Source organism: Anopheles nili, chromosome 3, assembly GCF_943737925.1.
Source record: "Anopheles nili chromosome 3, idAnoNiliSN_F5_01, whole genome shotgun sequence".
NCBI lineage: Eukaryota > Metazoa > Arthropoda > Insecta > Diptera > Culicidae > Anopheles > Anopheles nili.
Window position 1 is genome coordinate 40,571,417 of NC_071292.1, and position 17,789 is coordinate 40,589,205.

The 17,789-nt window shown below is 38.7% G+C and overlaps 2 protein-coding genes across 2 annotated transcripts; both read right to left on the minus strand.

Moving 5' to 3' along the window:
- Window positions 1-384: 384 nt before the first annotated feature.
- On the minus strand, window positions 385-2,607 carry LOC128724322 (uncharacterized). Its single transcript, XM_053818050.1, has 5 exons — window positions 1,735-2,607; window positions 886-1,038; window positions 679-774; window positions 520-609; window positions 385-435 (listed from the first exon to the last, which is right to left on the minus strand). Exons 1-5 carry the CDS (start codon window positions 2,605-2,607, stop codon window positions 385-387), a joined length of 1,263 nt encoding a protein of 420 aa, XP_053674025.1.
- Window positions 2,608-5,543: 2,936 nt separating this feature from the next.
- On the minus strand, window positions 5,544-10,392 carry LOC128724323 (pyruvate dehydrogenase phosphatase regulatory subunit, mitochondrial). The gene is made up of 8 exons (XM_053818051.1): window positions 9,863-10,392; window positions 9,103-9,784; window positions 8,943-9,036; window positions 7,043-7,598; window positions 6,580-6,787; window positions 6,223-6,492; window positions 5,942-6,142; window positions 5,544-5,867 (listed from the first exon to the last, which is right to left on the minus strand). The coding sequence occupies exons 1-8, from the start codon at window positions 10,390-10,392 to the stop codon at window positions 5,625-5,627; spliced, it is 2,784 nt and encodes a 927-aa protein (XP_053674026.1). The 3' UTR covers window positions 5,544-5,624.
- Between the last annotated feature and the right edge of the window lie 7,397 nt (window positions 10,393-17,789).

Here is a 17,789-nt window from a genome sequence, read left to right on the forward strand (position 1 = left end):
GGTTTTTCGGAAAGATACAGACTATGATTTTCCATTATCTAGCGGTTGATAGTCGCCTGGCAATAAATCAATCAATTTCCTTGGTGGATGTATCAACGCCAATACTCGATATCAATTTGGACTTACGATGGCCTATATGAGCTTTGCAAAGGCCTATATGAACTCCTCGCACTACGTCGTATGGTATTTTTCTAATACCAGTACGTAGAGAGTTTAATTCGCTGCACAAAATTAAGGCAGAGTAAATGTTGCTGCTTAAAGTATAAACAGTTTGTTTTATGATTTTTATGATCTGTTAGCTGTTTACATGCTTTTTGAACGATTTGGTTTTACTTGCCATAAAATGTTGGACTGTTTTTATACGCCATGGGATTAATTATAGATTCACATTACTTGAATGAGCACAATTAAATATGAACACGAAGACGCTATAATCTGTAAAGAAAAATGTCATGATTAAACTCCTTTGTGAATATATTATTCAAAATTCAATAAGGCAATAAAGAGCAAAAAGCTTACCGTCATAACCAGACTTCGATCCAGATAAAAGTATCCGTACAAATCAGAGTCGCTTCGAACTCTGTTTATTATTAATGACAATGTCGTTAGCTATAACAAACCATATGAAAGAATAAAGTAATAATCATATAGTTGTAGAGATTGATCTCCTCAACATACACTTTTATATATGTCCTTCTTTTCTCTTATATAAAGCTTTTCGTCCAAAAAGATTCTGTTGATGTTGCTTATTAGATCTACCGTGTTGTTTTCGAACTTAAAAGAGATGTAAAAAAGAAAAAAAAACATACAATTAACATCGTTTAAATTACTGAATTATCATAGATTAAATAACAAGTTTCAATATATTATGCTTATTAGGTGTACCTGCTGACTAAAGTCAGCTGCTGTATCAACAAGAAAAATAATTTGAACTGCACTAGTGATGGAAGACAGCAATAGCACAAGCGTTTGACCAAGCTGGTTGATGTTCGCGAGCTCACTTGATGTGCGAGACATATGCCGATAGCATAGGAAAAGCTAAAATACATAATAAGAATTTATTGCAATTAAAATTTTATAGTTTTGTTATGTGCATTACGTCTTTGAATTGAGAAAATTTACACATAGATCGCGAAATGTTTCGAAACATAGAAAATCGTGAAATGTTTCCCATGTTCGAATTGTGTTACGATAAGTTGCTAGGTGCATTTAGAATAGGATTTGTTTGTTGCGAAATAAAATTCTACTCAGACAAACGATAACAAACCACTAGCTTCAATAAACTATTAATTTATAAATCAGCTATTTTTTGTTAGCTTTTTCATGTGTATTCCTAAATGGCGGACTAAATATGGCTCTAGAATGTTATTTGAGATCAGTGGATAATAAAGCTTGTAATTCATCATTCAAAAATTTTTGTTTAGTGATTACATTTATCATCAAAATTTTACGAAACACTTAATCATATTGTGCGATTTTTATGTTATTCTACTTAGTTACTTACTTATATGTTATTCTAGATCCACTAATAATTAACAGAGCCACATTATTTTGCAATATATTTAATGAAAAGTGCTTCATCAATGATGCATTAATTCAATTCGTCAATGATGCATAATAAAAATTCAAGAGCTAACTTTGAATGAATCGATTCTTTAATCAATCAAAAAATATAATCAAGGATAACAGTTCCGATAATAACCGGATAACCGTAAACGTGTATCTATTACTTACCTGTACAGTAAAGCGCACAAAATGCATGCCAATAACTGTGAGCAAAATTGGAGAGTAAACTTGCACCATATCAGCTACAACACGGCCAAGATTATCGTATTGCATTACTAGTTGGCGTAGATAAACGCCCTTGCTATCTGCTGTTCGTGGCACAGTCTCGTTTCTGCTTCGGACTTTTCCACGCATATACTGGACCGTTTGGCATACGTGAGCGGTGGAAGAACTGGCGAAGGCTTCAAGGGATGAGTTTAAAGCATTTAGTGCGATAGCAATAAATGAAAAATTGATGCCCATTTCGAACGACACAAGCAAGCACACGATGGCCGGAAGCATAAACCCAATTGTTGAAATTAACTTGCCTACTTGAAAATTCTCTCCATCGCTATGTTCTATGTCTTCATACGTTTTCAGATTGATACACAAAACCCCTAAAGCTATCACTTCGAAAATTTGCTTAGTAGCTAACCGTATGTATTGACCCAATGTACCCGATGCCGGGAGCCCATTGGTGTACCTTTTCTGCCTATTTCGGTGACTGCAGTAGAGAGCGGTAAAATCATAATTAAAAGTCCGAATCATCGGCCTCATCTGCCAGCGATGATAATAAATACTTAAGGTAACCAGAACCGGTAGTGCGTAGGAAACAAATACTTTCGAGATAAAACTACTCACAGGTGCACCACTCTCCACATTATGAGGTGGTTTCGGAGTGGCTATGTGCATCTTTAAAAATATTTCTTCCGTCCAATACATCCAGTACGTACTTAACCCGACACATGACGTCAATAGTATGACCACCATCGGGATAATCCCGCAAGCTGCGCATGCATAAGATGTTGTTAAAAATGAAAGCTTTTTAATGCACCGTAACATACAACATGGGATGGAAAACCCATCGAATGGTTCTCCCAAATCTATGAAAGTAACCGGTTGCAGGCCGAACAAATACCGCAACACTGAAACCACCAGAATGGCGTTTACTGTCCACCACTTGTGAGCCCAATCCGAGTGGACATTTGCGCGAAACACTAACGAGAAAGCCTTCAAACTCCCCTGGACAGAATGTTTTCGTTCCATGGCAAATGCGTAAAGTTACTGCTGTTACGCCTTAACGCCAGCTCTCTTTATATGAAAGGTAATTGCAGAAATTGTAGGAAACACAAATCATAAATTAATAATAGACTCGTCAATCACGACGAAAACTCTCATGCTTTTCAGTATTGTGGTGTTAATCAATACAGAAAAGATAATTTAATTTTAATAAAGCGGTCATGCTAGTGCTTTTGCCCAGCTATGCTCAACACCAAGCAATGGCCCAGATGAAAGCTGTGTTCTCCACAGTCATTAATCTATGTCTATGAGCTTCATGTTAAAATAAGAGCAATGAATAAGGATGTTTCGTTGAAAAAATGCGTTTAAATTGGTTTATTCAATCTATCAACGATTCGTCAACTATTTCACGCAGTGGATATGTGCATAATTGCTGGGAATTTGTGATTTTTAGCTCGAAAACAAGGTGATCTTTGGACTATAATTTATTTTGCTGGTTGGATTTTTGATGCAGATCCCTCAAAGCAACAGTTTTGAGCAACGTGTGAATTTCTGCCCGAACTAGGCAATTCAACAAATAAAGCACTGTTTTAAGCTCATTTAAAAAACATCCATCAAACAGCGCAATAGAAAGCGTGGATGTTTGTTCTAGCACTTGATGAATTGATAAATCATCAGTTCAACGAGCAGCTACGGAATCCACTAGAAAATGAACTAGAAGCTGTTAGTGTTATTGCTGAATTCCTTGGCAAAGCACAATATGTCGCCCAAAATATCCTGAACTCGTAGCTGTAAAGCTAAAACAAACAAAGAAAACACACCGAGAGCGTCCATACGCTTTTTGATGAATGGGCTTGATACAACATAAGAGCTTTATAAGAAGATGACTGAAGCTAAAGCTGATAGGGATACTAACGGCTATCAGTATTAAAGCATGAAAAATATTGCGCAAAGGTTATACCTCGGCTCAGCCAATACTCATAGGTTGAGCAAAAGAATCCCTTAATTTTTCATCAGCTGTAACGAGAAAAATGAACGTTCAGCGGGTTTTCATTGGCAGACAGTTTTTTTTTCTGTTGGAACAATACCTGCAAGGTCTCGTAGAAGAACCGAAAATGCCGACACGTAAAGTTTACGCGCTTATGGAAAAAATTCTCCAACGGGCACGCTTAGAAGGAAGCTTAGAGGGCATGGTATTAAAGATAATTCGAGCGGCCTAGTATACGAGAATCGGCTGAAAAATGGTATAATGGCACTTACATGTCTTCAGCGAAAGGCTTACTATTCCGAGTAGTAAACGGCAATGTGAAGAGTGTATCATACAAACTTTGTACGTAGTCCAAAACTAGCAGCGTATAGACAAAAGTCACCATTCAAAGATCTTTTCAACGATGCAGCAAAAAAAAGTTCACCACAACAAGGGCTTACGAATAACTAACTAATCAGCTTATACAGGACCCCTTTACTTCTGCAACTTTTGATGGTGCACTTATCTGTGCTAAGAGTGCATCGGTACCAACTGATACTGTTTCAATACGTCGTATATCAGTGTCCCCTGGCAATAATAAAATTTAACTTACTATGACATCCAGTATCAAGAAAAGTCTGGATATATTGCATTGTTAAATGATTTTGGTAAGAAATTGTTTCAGAAATACACTTTTCGTCATAGAAACGAGTTGCATACCGACTACAAGCGTGATCACTCCCAGCATGTTTGGACAGAATGGAGGAAGTTTGCAATGAAATTAAATAAGAAGGAATAAGAAGTTATTACAGCTTAATTCCATACGGAATGAGAGTCAAAAGCGTTTATAAGTCCCATTTTTTCACTTATAATGTAGGAGACTTGGGACACAGCGATGAATTAAGAAATAGTTGACTAGCAAAAAGAAAACCACACGTTAAGCGTATCACTAATAAAACCCTCGAGGTATTAAGATCTGATCTCGTACCGATCAGCTTGCTGTTATAGGAAACCGAGTGATGCTGAGATGAACGATGCGCCTTCAATTAATAGGATGATCAATTCCCTCGTCGTTCGTCCGAATGCAAGAATCGGTTGGTGTCCTTGACGGTTCAATGGCAGAAGGGCTGGGTGCTACCAAACGCCAGGACATGAATCTGACGGCCTCATGGGAAGATGTTGTCGTAGTTGTTTTCGGGGACGTGGATTTTTCCGAGAGTACTACCAGTTGAGGAGAGTCTCGTCGTCCTCGTATTGCACAGATGAGGTAAAGGATTCGAAACACGCGAAGTTCAAATTCCCACAATTGAATCACATACAGCACCTGCTCAAGCGGTGGACGAATTTTAACAACGTAGCAGTAGATAACATGAGAAAAAGCCACCTGGAAAGTTCCGAATAGTAGCAGTCGGATCAGATGGATTCCCGCTAGACCATACCTGTAATCTTCACGGGATTGGGATGCTTTTTTGTGAGGATGGAGGCTTTTGATTAAAATCAGGGCATTCAAAATAAGTGCGGTAAGAATTCGCAATATTGTAATACAGTAAACTGTAACTTGAATTTTATTTCATATTCGAGATTATTGCGTTATTATATAAATTAACGAACACCCCGCTTAAGTCGAATATGAAAGATCTTTCGAATTTTTCGTCCGCTTTTCTCTACACAAGAATAATGTTGAACAAATTCGATACAATTCACATAAATATATTTTACATGTTTGCTTAAACATTAAAACAACAATCAAGCAATAAAGATCAATGCAAATCATCATTAAAAATTCGACTTAACAAATGCAACATTCCACGCATTTTCCGTTTAATTGTTCGTAAATTTAACGGATATGCCGTCACGCATAGTAAAAAAGAAACTATTCTTTGTTTGGTCGATAGGCCAAAAGATTCGATTCATCAGTTTTATCACGTGTGGCTTTGTATGCTTCACGTTCTTGGTCCGGATACTTGGTCGGCAAATTTGGAGAGTGAAGATTGGCTTTTGCAGGGTATCGTATACCGGCTATTTCCACCTCGTAATCTCCACTCAAAACATAGTCATTCGTTACTGGAAGCGCCCGTCCACTTGGGTGTAAATTTTTCACAAAGCCCAAACAAATCTGTAAGAATCAAGCAATAGAATGCTTTCGTTAACTTTCACTATTCCGCTCTAAAAAAAAGCTTTGATTAGTACCTGTTTTTTGAAAGTGAACCCATATGCTGTCGTTGTAGTTTGACCACAATAGACCCCATCACGATATATGGGTTCACCACCCCAACTCCAGAGATCTAGATCCGGATCATGATCATTAATGAGCAACTGTATGTACATCCGCTCCACACCCTTTTCTCGCTGCTGAAGCAGAGCATCTTTGCCAATGAAATCTACTCCTTTCTACAGACGAAAAAAAAACATGACAATAAAACAATAAAGCTAGCATTATTATGATAAAGCAATTGAAGAATAAAACTTACGTCAAACTTTACACGCCACATACGGCCACACTCTAGTGGCGTTGTAAACGTGTCCAAATCCTGACCCCAAAATGCAAAAAACTTTTCTACTCGCAGAGTTCGCATAGCATAGTAGCCACAATGTCGTATTCCATACTTCTGACCAGCCTCCATCAGCTTCGTGTACACGTGTAATGCAAACTCATTCGGTATATACAGAACGTAGCCCAGCTCACCGGTGTGTGTAAGATTCAAAGCTCGAATTCCATTTGCGAGTCCGACATCCAATTCCTACTTTCAAAAGACATGTGAAATGTGTTAAGGGTGGCTTCAACATAACCTATAAAATTTGCTGCAAAAAAAATCAGAATTACTGACCTTGCAGGTGAAAAATGGGAAATTTTTTGGTGATAGATCAGTATCCGTTAGCTCGGAAAGCATGATGCGAGTAAACGGTCCCATGATGCAGATCGCAGTGTACATCGATGTAACATCCGATACACTAACTCTTCCTCCCGGAGGCAGATGCCTTTCGATCCATGCTTTGCAACGTGCCTGCTGTACCGTCGGTGCGATCATCATATAACTGGTTTAAACATGATAGAATATTCGGTTAATCTGTTTGCTCTGATACACACGCATTCTTTAATAGCCAAAATTTACGTCTATTTGGAGCAATTTTTATCAGGATTTTTAAATATAAATGATAGCTGAGCAATAACTGCCATCGTACTTAATGAAACGCTTTGTCAATATGTAAAGGAAAATGCTATTTATGCTTAAGCTTGTTTTTAGACGTGCAATGCTCCCAATTTAAAGATCTACCATATTTCATACTTACTGATTCTCTGATAATCGAGCTAAAGAGCAATCATTTTCATATCCACCGTGACGGTTGTGCATGCCGGTGTGAATTATAGACCCAACCGGTTGGTTCACGTCATTCGAACAAAGATATTGTAGCAAATCCACTACTTCACCGCCTTTTGACCACAGATCAATCTTGGTAAAGGTGCTGTAATCACTCATTCCAATTCTTTCGCGACAATTCTCGTACTCGCTCTGCACGTGTTCGAACCAATGCGGTTTTCCAAATCCATTCGTCGTAGCAATGCGAAACTTTGGGCTACCCTTTTCATCGTACGAATTTTTCTTATCAAACCAAGCAGGGCGTTCGTAGCCCATTACCTGACTAAACACAGCCCCGGCCTCTTTGAGCGCCGGAAAAATTGGAGACATTCGCAGGTTCCGTCCGGTTCGAAATTCGTGAAAAGGATAACTAAGATCATAATGGAGGCCAGGTACTTCCCGTACGCGATCACGTAAAAACTTCCTGTTATTGTGTAATCCCAAGAATCGAGATATATCGAGCTCATGCAAATCCACCGTAGAATATCCTGGAAAAGAAATAAAGTGAGGACAATTACAACATGACGAACATTGAATTTGATTTTTCTTGTTCCAATCGTTTTCATAATTGCCATATTATTCCTTTTAAAAGGAACTACTGATACGTCGTAGAATAAATGTAATTTATACACAAAAATGTGTACACACTGCCAAAAACAGTTCCCGATGGAAATGGTGGACTACTACCAAACCAATGTAGCATTCCGGAGGCAATGTGTGTTTCATCTGTTTTAGATAAGGCAAAGTTTAAGCTACACCAGTTGACAAGGAAGAAGGGGTTGGAAAAGAGAACAAAGAGAGAGGATTTCTAAACAGAGGTTCTTCTCCACAGAACATAAACAAATCGTAAAAATTTTAAACCTGTTCTGATTTGGGTGAAGTGTTGCACATATTTTACTTCTTATGAATTTCAAGGAGCGGAGGAATTTTAAGGTTTCCTTTCAGACATGGAGAGGCTACCATGTAACCACCAACATTAAAAAGTGGGAAATATTCATTGAAAAATATGAGTAAAGAAAGATTAAACAAGAAGTTATGCTCAGTATGCAGCATATGTACTGTAGTCGTTGTGTCGCATTGTGAAGATTCTTTTTCTTCTTCTGCTTCATAAGAGGCGCAACAATTGTTTGTCATTCAGGGTCTGTCTCGTCGGCTAGGACTATCTTGATTATGGATTTCACGTATCCAGATAGTGCATACGAAGCAGGCTCAGTCAAAAGTTAAGCCTGAAATCAACGTGTGTTTGTTTAGCATTCTAACGCTTCTATTGAATTATCGAGAAAAAATGATAAAGAATTAAGGTGATTGATCAAAAATGTTGGTTTCAAAAATTAAAGCCAACATCATGAGATGCTGCATCTTTTCTTAACGGCAATGTATCGGGGGTGATGGTATAAGTATTTTGGCTTGCATGAGCATTAGTTATGGTGGTGAGGTAGGCAAAAAAGAACAAGGAATAAGCGGATACTTGGTATTAGTATTGGAACACATGCTATCGTCAGCCGTTGGTCTTCAATTTTAGGCAAGATGCAAACGTGAGATGTCTCGCGCTGATCAGGGTGATTCGTCACAGGGTGACTACGTACAGGATTATAAAAGAATCAAGCCACCCGAAAAAAACACCACGCGAAATCTAATACAAAAACCGTTAGTTGAGGAAACTTATCAAAAGCGGCGCAAGCTCGAGTCATATTTGCCCCCTAATAACAACAGGTGAGATGTGACGGAACGGATATTGATTGCGGGCCAATCACTTCATTGCGGGGTAATGGCCAATTATTTGTTCGTAGTTGGAGCATTGATAACTCCTACAGACGTCTTCCTTTACGTACCTTGCGTAATGATATCCGCTATCGCTCGCCCTACACCCCCGGCCGCAGACATTCCAACGGTTTTCATTCCAGCCGCAACCAGATAATTTTGTATCTATTTTAAAAAAGTATTCTCTTTTCATTTTCTTGCTCATTTTAGCGTGTACTTCTTACACCTTACTTCTGGTGCTTCGCCGATGATCCATTTGCAATCCGGTGAAAACGCCTCTGGGCAATTGGACAACCGTTCTAAAGCGACATCCTTTAGCGTTGGACAGCGACGTAAAACCTCTTCAAGAAGTGGATGAAAATGATCCCAATCGGGAAGCAATTTTCTCTCCGCAGTAGAAACCGGAATTTCGCCATCTTCGTATGCGGGTTTTGCTTTTGCTTCGAATCCACCTGCTAGCAAACATCCCTCATTTTCACGTAAATAAATATGTCCATCTAGATCTCGAACGACTGGAAAGCTTTCACCAAGCCCGGGGATGGGTTTCGTATGCAGGTAGTAATGTTCCGCGGCATGAAGTGGTACTTTCACGTACGGTTCAGACATTTGTCCCACCTTTCGGGCCCAGAATCCGGCACAATTTACAAAGTACACGCACTCCACGGTACCTTTGGTCGTTTCAACCGCATTGACACGTCCATTCTTTTGTATAATTCTCATTACAGAACAGTTTTCTGCGACAGTTACGCCTTTCTCTAAAGATTCTTGCACCAAGCTGTGGCAAAAAGCATTCGGATTTCCGACACCATCGTTAGGAATCCATAATCCACCAACGACATCAGAGATGTCGATCAAGGGGCAAAGCTCTTTGCATTTTTCTGGCGTAACAATTTCACACTCGACATTCCAAGCGCTGCAATTAAGAACAATAGCAGTTTTATTTTATAGTAGTTGTTATTTTTTTCAGCGCGATTTTTTCAGTGCTACTTACACGCTTTGAGATTTCATGCGCCGAAACATAGTCATTCGATCGCGTGTGCGGGCTAGATTTAGTGATCCTGTTTGTTTCCATCCCGTCGGAAGACCTTTTGCATGTAGATCTCGAATTAATTCAAGCGAAGTTTGAGCAAGCAAAACTTGTGAGTGCGTAGGTTTTAGTTCGCCCAAAAGACCGCTGAAATGCCATGGATTTCCTTCGCCAATTCGACCTCTTTCTATTAGAACGGTATGTTGACCCCAGCCTCTTTGTGCAAGCTGATATGCTACCGCAGCACCCATAATACCTCCACCACAAATGACCACACGAGCATCTTTGGGTGGAGTGTTGCCGAATTCAGATGGAAGCCCCTCATCCCACCGGTCTAATCCGCCAGACGTGGAATATGGCAGCTGGCTCGTTGAGCTTAAAAGCCCGGAAACACGGAAAGAAGCTACCTTCTCAGCATGCTTTAAATCGCATTTCAACTTAATACGATTTGCAAATCGTCTTGAAGTGTTGATCGTTAATGTGGATAGTAACATTGAACATTAGTTTACATGAAGTTGTATAACAAGTATTAAAAATTTGAGCACCATACAATAACAATTCTTTCTTCCCGTTGACGTTTAGCCACATAATATTGTTTGTTGTGACATTTAGCAGTCGATACAGTGCTGAACATAGTTAGCTCAATACTATTACGTCGCTAAACAATCTGAAATATAAGCTGAAGAACAAAAAAAAGGAAAATCAAAAATCATTTGTGATAAGTTCTAGCTTACGTTAGAAATGAATTTAAAATAACAACGAATAAAGAAAATGATCAGTAACACCAATTTAGTAATTAAAAAATTTCATGAAAGCAATTCAGTAGAAAAATATTATTGATATAAAAATAGGAATTAAATTTAAAGTCAAGCAGAACAACACATGTTGTACGTACTTACCAAAAATCGTTTAAAATCCTTATAATAATTACTCATGTGATAGTTAAAATAAATAACATTTAGATAGCAAGAATGGAAAATTTAGTGTCGGGGGAAAACCGAATTATGATACACTGTTACAACAACAGTACCCAACTTGTAATGATATTTCTGGCATTTTTTTGAAGTCACAAGCTTAGTTGTTGAAACTAGATATTATTCATAATATTCATAACCACAGTATTAATCACAGGATGAATCAACTCTCACCAAACTTTTCGATTTCTTTCCCTCGCTTCCTTCCCTATGGTCACTCTTTCACCATCTACTCTATCCTTCAACTTCCATCTAATATAATAATGCTCCCAACAATGAAAAGTTATAGTAAACTTGAGGACATGTAAATACCTCCGTTTCAAAATAGTTTGAAAAATTCTAGCTCGGTATAAAATAGATGTTATTTTCCCGTGACGCAAACCAAATTGTTAGATACAGAACTTAATTAGATTAAAATTAACATCGAATTTCTCCTGTAGTGCTAAAGCGCCATCTAGGAGATGCTAGCAATCCTCTGGAATACGTTTGTAGCAGTCGAACATCGATTTTAAAACGTGCCAATCAAAATTTACATTACGATGTTAGTAAAAATTAACGAATTTAGATTATGATGTTAATTAAAACGAGCCAATCAAAGTTTAGATTACCATATTAGTAGTATTTTCAACGCGGTTTCCCGAATAATCATTTGGCGTTTGTACAGATCTAAGAACTATGAAAGATATTTTTTAGTATCATGGGGCGTTAAATTAGAGGGAGTTATTTGAATTTATAATTATTGTGTGTATTCTGAAATTATTTAAAACCGATTTTTTGTGTTGATATAAACCGCTTAAAAACTTTATTATTTGAAAAAGGCTAGTTGAGAGAAAGAAACAAGAAATGAATGAATTACTGAATCTCGAAGAAATATATGTATTGTATTTTAATAAGCATTTAATTGTTTGGCAACTTTACTATCCAGTTGAGCAGCAAGAATCGTTTGCTATTCTTGTTAATTGGTCTTTAGGTAAACCGAAAGATTATTTTATGTAGTACCTTTTTTGTTTGTACATTTTCATTTTTAGAATGGTTTGTTTCTGAATTTGCGGACGAACTTTGCAAAAATTTTCCGTCAGTTGTATTGGCAGAAAGTGGTTAGACGCAAGCGAAAATAGTTAACATCAGCGATGGGAATTATTGTAAATCAATATCGGAGGCTTCATAATTTGTAGCTCGCTTGTTTCCTGTTCGATGGATTTAATATCGGCTACAAGTAGACGCATAATAGTTGCGTTCATACGTATGCTACCACGAGAAATGGTTCTATTCCTGCTGATTACACGAACGAACGAACGAACGTAGAAAGAATTGCTAGAATCATATTTCTCGCAGCGAGTACATTGATTAAATTAAAATGATTGTTATTTCCATTCAACCGTAGATTAGACTGGCCACAATATGATGCTAATGCTTTGCTTTTTTACTTTAGTCCAGACATCACGCGCCTCGAAAGTGAGGAGGGGTTACCAACTTGTAGCATATTTTGCACCACGCCTAAGGGGTGTTAATCGAATCAACGAATGTTGGGGGAGTTTTTTCCCCCTAAACTTGCCTTGCGGGTATACCGCTACGTTGAAGTTAAGCTGACCGTGTACCGTGAACAGATGAAAGTAAATGTTCTGTGGGAAAATTGTATTTTCCCATTATCTTCGTCATGATTTTAAAGCAACACTTCAACCACGTTGGGAACAAAAACAAAAAAGACATGAAGCTAGAAGATGCAAACTCTCATTCGATTTTCGTTAGCGTCGAAGGAATCAAACTTTCTTTCAAACAACATAACGACAGTCATGGTTGAATTGATCTTAAATATGCATTCGGTTTTGATCCTGTTAAGATTGGAATTTCACCATGCGGCTCAGTGCTCAGCTTAGTGCAGGTAAGTGTAGTGACCAGCAACGCCGTTACGGATCGACTACCGTGAGGTTCCATTTCTATATATCATACATAAACATTTATGGTTTGTTTTATTTACCTCGGGGAATATTCCTTTAGCCTTTATTAATCCCACAGTTATTTCCGTTTGGTGACCGGTGGTCATCTCAAGGTTCGATTTTTCCAACTTCAATTGCGAAGGGTGCCGACTAATCGACCGCCCGATTGGAAGGGATCCCTTCTCTCGTTTACCCAGCACGGTCGAAATGGCACTGGACTGCACCAGCCGCTGTTGGGAGGAAAAAAAGGCTCGAATAAGATCTATTTCTTGTTGCTTTCCTATATTCCGACACCGTTTTATTGTTATGACTATTGCTTCTTCCGCCAAAGGCACTTGCGCCGGAGAATGAATTCAGCCTTTATATGGAGTGAAGGCGAACGAAGGCTCGAAAAACGCATGACCTCTCCAGTTTGGGTGGATTTTCCTTTCGCACGTTAATGCATAGCGTCCCATTTTTACGAGCTTAGACGGTGGGCAGTCAGCATTACAGCATAATTCGTCTCAGCACTTTTCGGTGTTAAGTCCGTGACCTACCGGTGATAAAATAAGTTCTTGAAATACCCGATCTGGTCTTTTTCTCTGGTCGTGTGATGTACGTTGAACTCCAGCAGAAAATTGAGTCGGACATAAAAGCAAAAAAAAAGTTAGTTCGTTAAAAAACTTAAATAGAGTTCAACAAGCTTCAAATGGTTGCTCGCACAAGAACCATCTGGTTCCCCCGCCAGTATCTGGAATAGCATTGAAATTATCATCCAAATTAAAAGGTATTGTACACGTATGTTGCTAAACGTAGTGGGACTTATTTGGTGGCTAAATACAAACTAAAGGAAGCACGATGCTTGTAATCAGTAAATAATACCAAAAAGGAATAATAATAGCTTTAATGATATTACCTGCAAATGAAACAACATTTTATTTACGGGAAACTTGAAGATTAGCAAGTGATCTATGCGTTGTGACTGCAAAACCATATCAGGATTAAACAACAATAACGATTTGATATAACATGAAGTAAGGTGTTTTACGTGTTTGTAAGAAGACTTCCTCGAACATCTAGATTTCCAAAATAAATTGCTGCTTGACCTGAAGCAAACCAGTAAACCACCAAACCAAAAGTAGTCAATTCGGGTACCGGATGTGTGGTAAAAGTTTGGTTTATCTTTAATTTAAAATCTATACTAGCGGCAAAACGCATAAACCTACAACAACCTTCGGTGTGTTCGGCCGTTCAGGTAGTAGCGCAACACATTTGCAATCGAAAAAGGATGTAATTTAAGAGAGTTTATGAGATGAGAAAGATTAAATCGACCATAGAAATACAGCCACTAAGCGATCCACGCAGTATTTTATAATAGTGGACATACTCTCCTTTTTACGTCATTTTCTTATACCGCGATAAGCGTTCTGCTCTGTCTAATAGTTGGACGTGTGTGTGTGTTTTTTTTTTATTATTTTAAAACATTTCACAGATCAGTTTTTCGCGATATTGATAAAAAAAATCAACCCCCCGGAAGTAACCCGGGCGTAAGCAACACGTTCCTCGTACATCATAATCGTTCCGTTTCAGCATCCCTCCGTTGTGGCGCTAGATAAATACCAATGGTGAGGGTTCGATGTCCAGCCCCTCGGTAATTAACCTGCTTTGCAGAAACACGTCGGTAAAACCCTCGGATGCGTTCGACCAAGGGTCACCCTTGAAGGAATGACTTACGCTCTCTATTCGGTGCGAGGGGAATCGGTTGTGCGCCGTAGATGATTTACGGTTACCGAGAGTGTCATTTTGTGTGAACGAATGATACATAATTTACTACGATGTCAATATGCCCCTCGAAAAGGAGCCCAGTGTCACCCTTCTTCCGTTACGACTGCTGGCCAGAAGAACGCTCGGCTGGTAAGGCAGAGGCGTGAAATTATGGAGGAATTTTTCTTTTTACTTGCGTCTCCATTGCCAGCATTGTCTGGCCTTCTTTTTTTTTTTTTTGCTTTCTTTTATGCGTTTTCCTCCCAAGCGGGGACAGATTAAAGTAGGCGATTGCTTTGCAGGGCGTAGCGTTAGATGTTTCTTTCACTTTTAAGCACGTGCTCGATACGGAGGGTTCAAATCCAATAATTTATGATGATTTGTCCTTTCACCAAGGGAAACATTCTCTCCTGCAAGGCTTCAAACTGTCGCACTGGACTAAATGATGGAGACTTTTTAAATTGTTCAAGAAACGTTCTCGAGAAAAGGTACTTTTTTTTCTCTCTGTAGTGTTTTTTTTTTCGAGCGAGCTATAAATTAATAAGAGAAATATATCCCGACCTGTTCACGTTGTTATCGCGGCGTCGCGTTGAAGCTAATCTAAAATGCGTAAAAAAAAAACAAAACATCAAACGATTACCAAGAACAACCAGTGAATTATTCATCTGTGTTTTTTCAACGAGGTACTATATTCGCCGGGAAGCTTATACAGTAGTTCATTTTATTATTCAGTAATGTATGTTAATGGTTTTTTGCCAATTTTTACAATTTGTTCGGGTTTCTATAAGAGCTTGGAATACTTTGGTTCGAATAATTGTATGCAGTACTCTATTCGACGGACAAATACGACAATATGTCATTTCATATTGTTTTGTACTAGTTGCAAAACTGTTGAAATAACTTACTAAAGTTGAGAGCAAAAACTATGTTTGGCAGTGGCGCTAGCTTGAAAATTTCTACATCCATCGGCTGTAATGTTTCGCAATCCATATTGGTTCTACGCTTTTGTACAATTCGTTGCCAATAATCGCGATATAGTCTTGACTATCGAACCCTCGAAGAACACACCAACACGAGCATGTATTATTACGTTTTCGCGCACAAAAAAAGGGGGAATCCTAGGGCGAACCCTTCATGCTATATGCCGGATTAAAATTTAATTGGTACAATCTGGGATCCGTTTTATTTATGGTCAAAATCGAATTTTAAAGCAAAAGTCTCGCAAACCCCCCTCTGTTCCCGAAGGTCCGCAGGGCTTGCAACCACACTGATAATGGTGACTCTAATGTCGTAATGTACCATATGTTGGCCGCGTCAAGTGCTGTAAAAGACAGACGGTGCACACCTTGTGGGAAGATGGCTTGCCGGCACATAACCCGGCTCGACCCCGGAAACAGAAGCAGCAACATACACGCGGCTATCATCACAAAATCTAAACAAGTTCAATAAATGTTTTCCCATATTTTGTGTGTCCTAGATTCCGCTTACTTTGGCAGTGAGCGAAAGGCGGGAAAAGCCAATTGTTGTGGGAAAAGCGGTACGAAACGAACCGAGAGAAAGAAAGAAAGAGAGAGAGAGAACTAAACTCGAAAACCGTGGCTGAGAAAATCGTTTTTTTTCTTCTCTGGCGAGGGTGAAAAGCAGCAAATAATTGATGAGTTTTCTCCGAAAGCAAAAGTCAAAATACATATCGGACGATATATTTGTTGCGTGTTGTGAATAAATTTTTGCACGCTGTGTTAAGATAAACCTATGTGATAAATGGAGCTTCCGTTCTAGGTTTGTTCTGCCATGGGTTCAAGATGCTCCTGCCGTATGTTACATACCGTTGCATTAACGTCAAACGGTCGCGAGCAGGACGATGGCACACATAAAACTGACCATTTATTATCCCGACATGTCGATTTGCATCCAATTTCACGCTGTGACCTTGCAATATGTGCGCCCTTAAAACTTTTTGAGCTGGTAAATATTCATGCCTTAAGGAATGTGGCCCAAAAATTCGATACGAGCCGATTCTAGCTTCCAAATGAATGGACAAACGATGAGATGGAGTGTTTTGCATCTTTGCCATTATTATGGGCATTGGCAAAGGTTCCATGCAAAACGCTATGTCTAACAATGGGTTTACGAGAAATGAACTCAAATCGAATACGGCTCCTCGCTACTAGTTTGCAGAAAGGTGAACTAGTTCAAAGCAAAGGCAATTCAACGATGCAGCGTACAGCAAATCTTGGCTTTTTTTAATGAAAAATTCCACACCCATCGTGTAATAATGAAGCTGTGTAATATCTTCCGAGTGCCGTTTCGAAGTTTCGAATTCCGACAGTGCAAATGATCAATAATCAACCATTAAGTATGACATTGTAAATTCCTCGACGTATTGTCGATAAATATTTCCTCATGTCAGTAAGCAAAAACCCTGAACTTTTTATTTATTTTTTTTTGCTATTTGCAGCGTATCATCTTCCCCGATTATTTCGTAGGGTAGCATTCAACATCAATTCTTGCAAACGATTTGCCTGCGCCTAGGGAGGAGGAATATTTCAAAATTTTCTAGCTACGGTGCAACAAGTCGTAATCTGGACGACGCGGTGCGTAGCATTATATTTGTTTGATGTGGAAATTTTACATTCCCACCGCAGGCGCATCAGATTTTGAATATTCAACAACGGAGCATTTGCAAACGCCATTGCGTTCCCAACGGTGAGCTTCACTTTTTTGGGAAACAGCGACGGAAGCACGAGAAGATGGCACAAGATACCGTTGGAACCCCCGGCTTCTGATCGATTGCAATAAAACAATAAATTTCAAATATGTCCCCATAACTCATTTCAATTCGTGTTAGAAGTGAAATATTACACAAATCTAAGCAAACTCTCTACGGATGGAAGCCTTTTTTGTGTGGAAACAATCTACAGCAGTTTTAAAAGCATTTCCGACAAACTTCACTGACTTTTAAACTCTTTCCGGAAGAACATTCCCAGAGGTCATCTATTTTATAGCTGTAAAATCATAGGTCCAACCGGCAAGTCTATCAAAAGAGCAATGCAGCAGAAAGAATGGCATTTAAAAGTTACCATTACATGGTTGTGAATAATCTTGAAAGTGTCCTTGAAGCTCTTATTCCAAATAGCACAAGCATTTGTCAGCTAGACATTTTCACAGTATCTTTGCAAAATTAAACAAAAAGAGGATACTTATTGGAGCTTTACGATCAAGCATTAAAAATTGTGT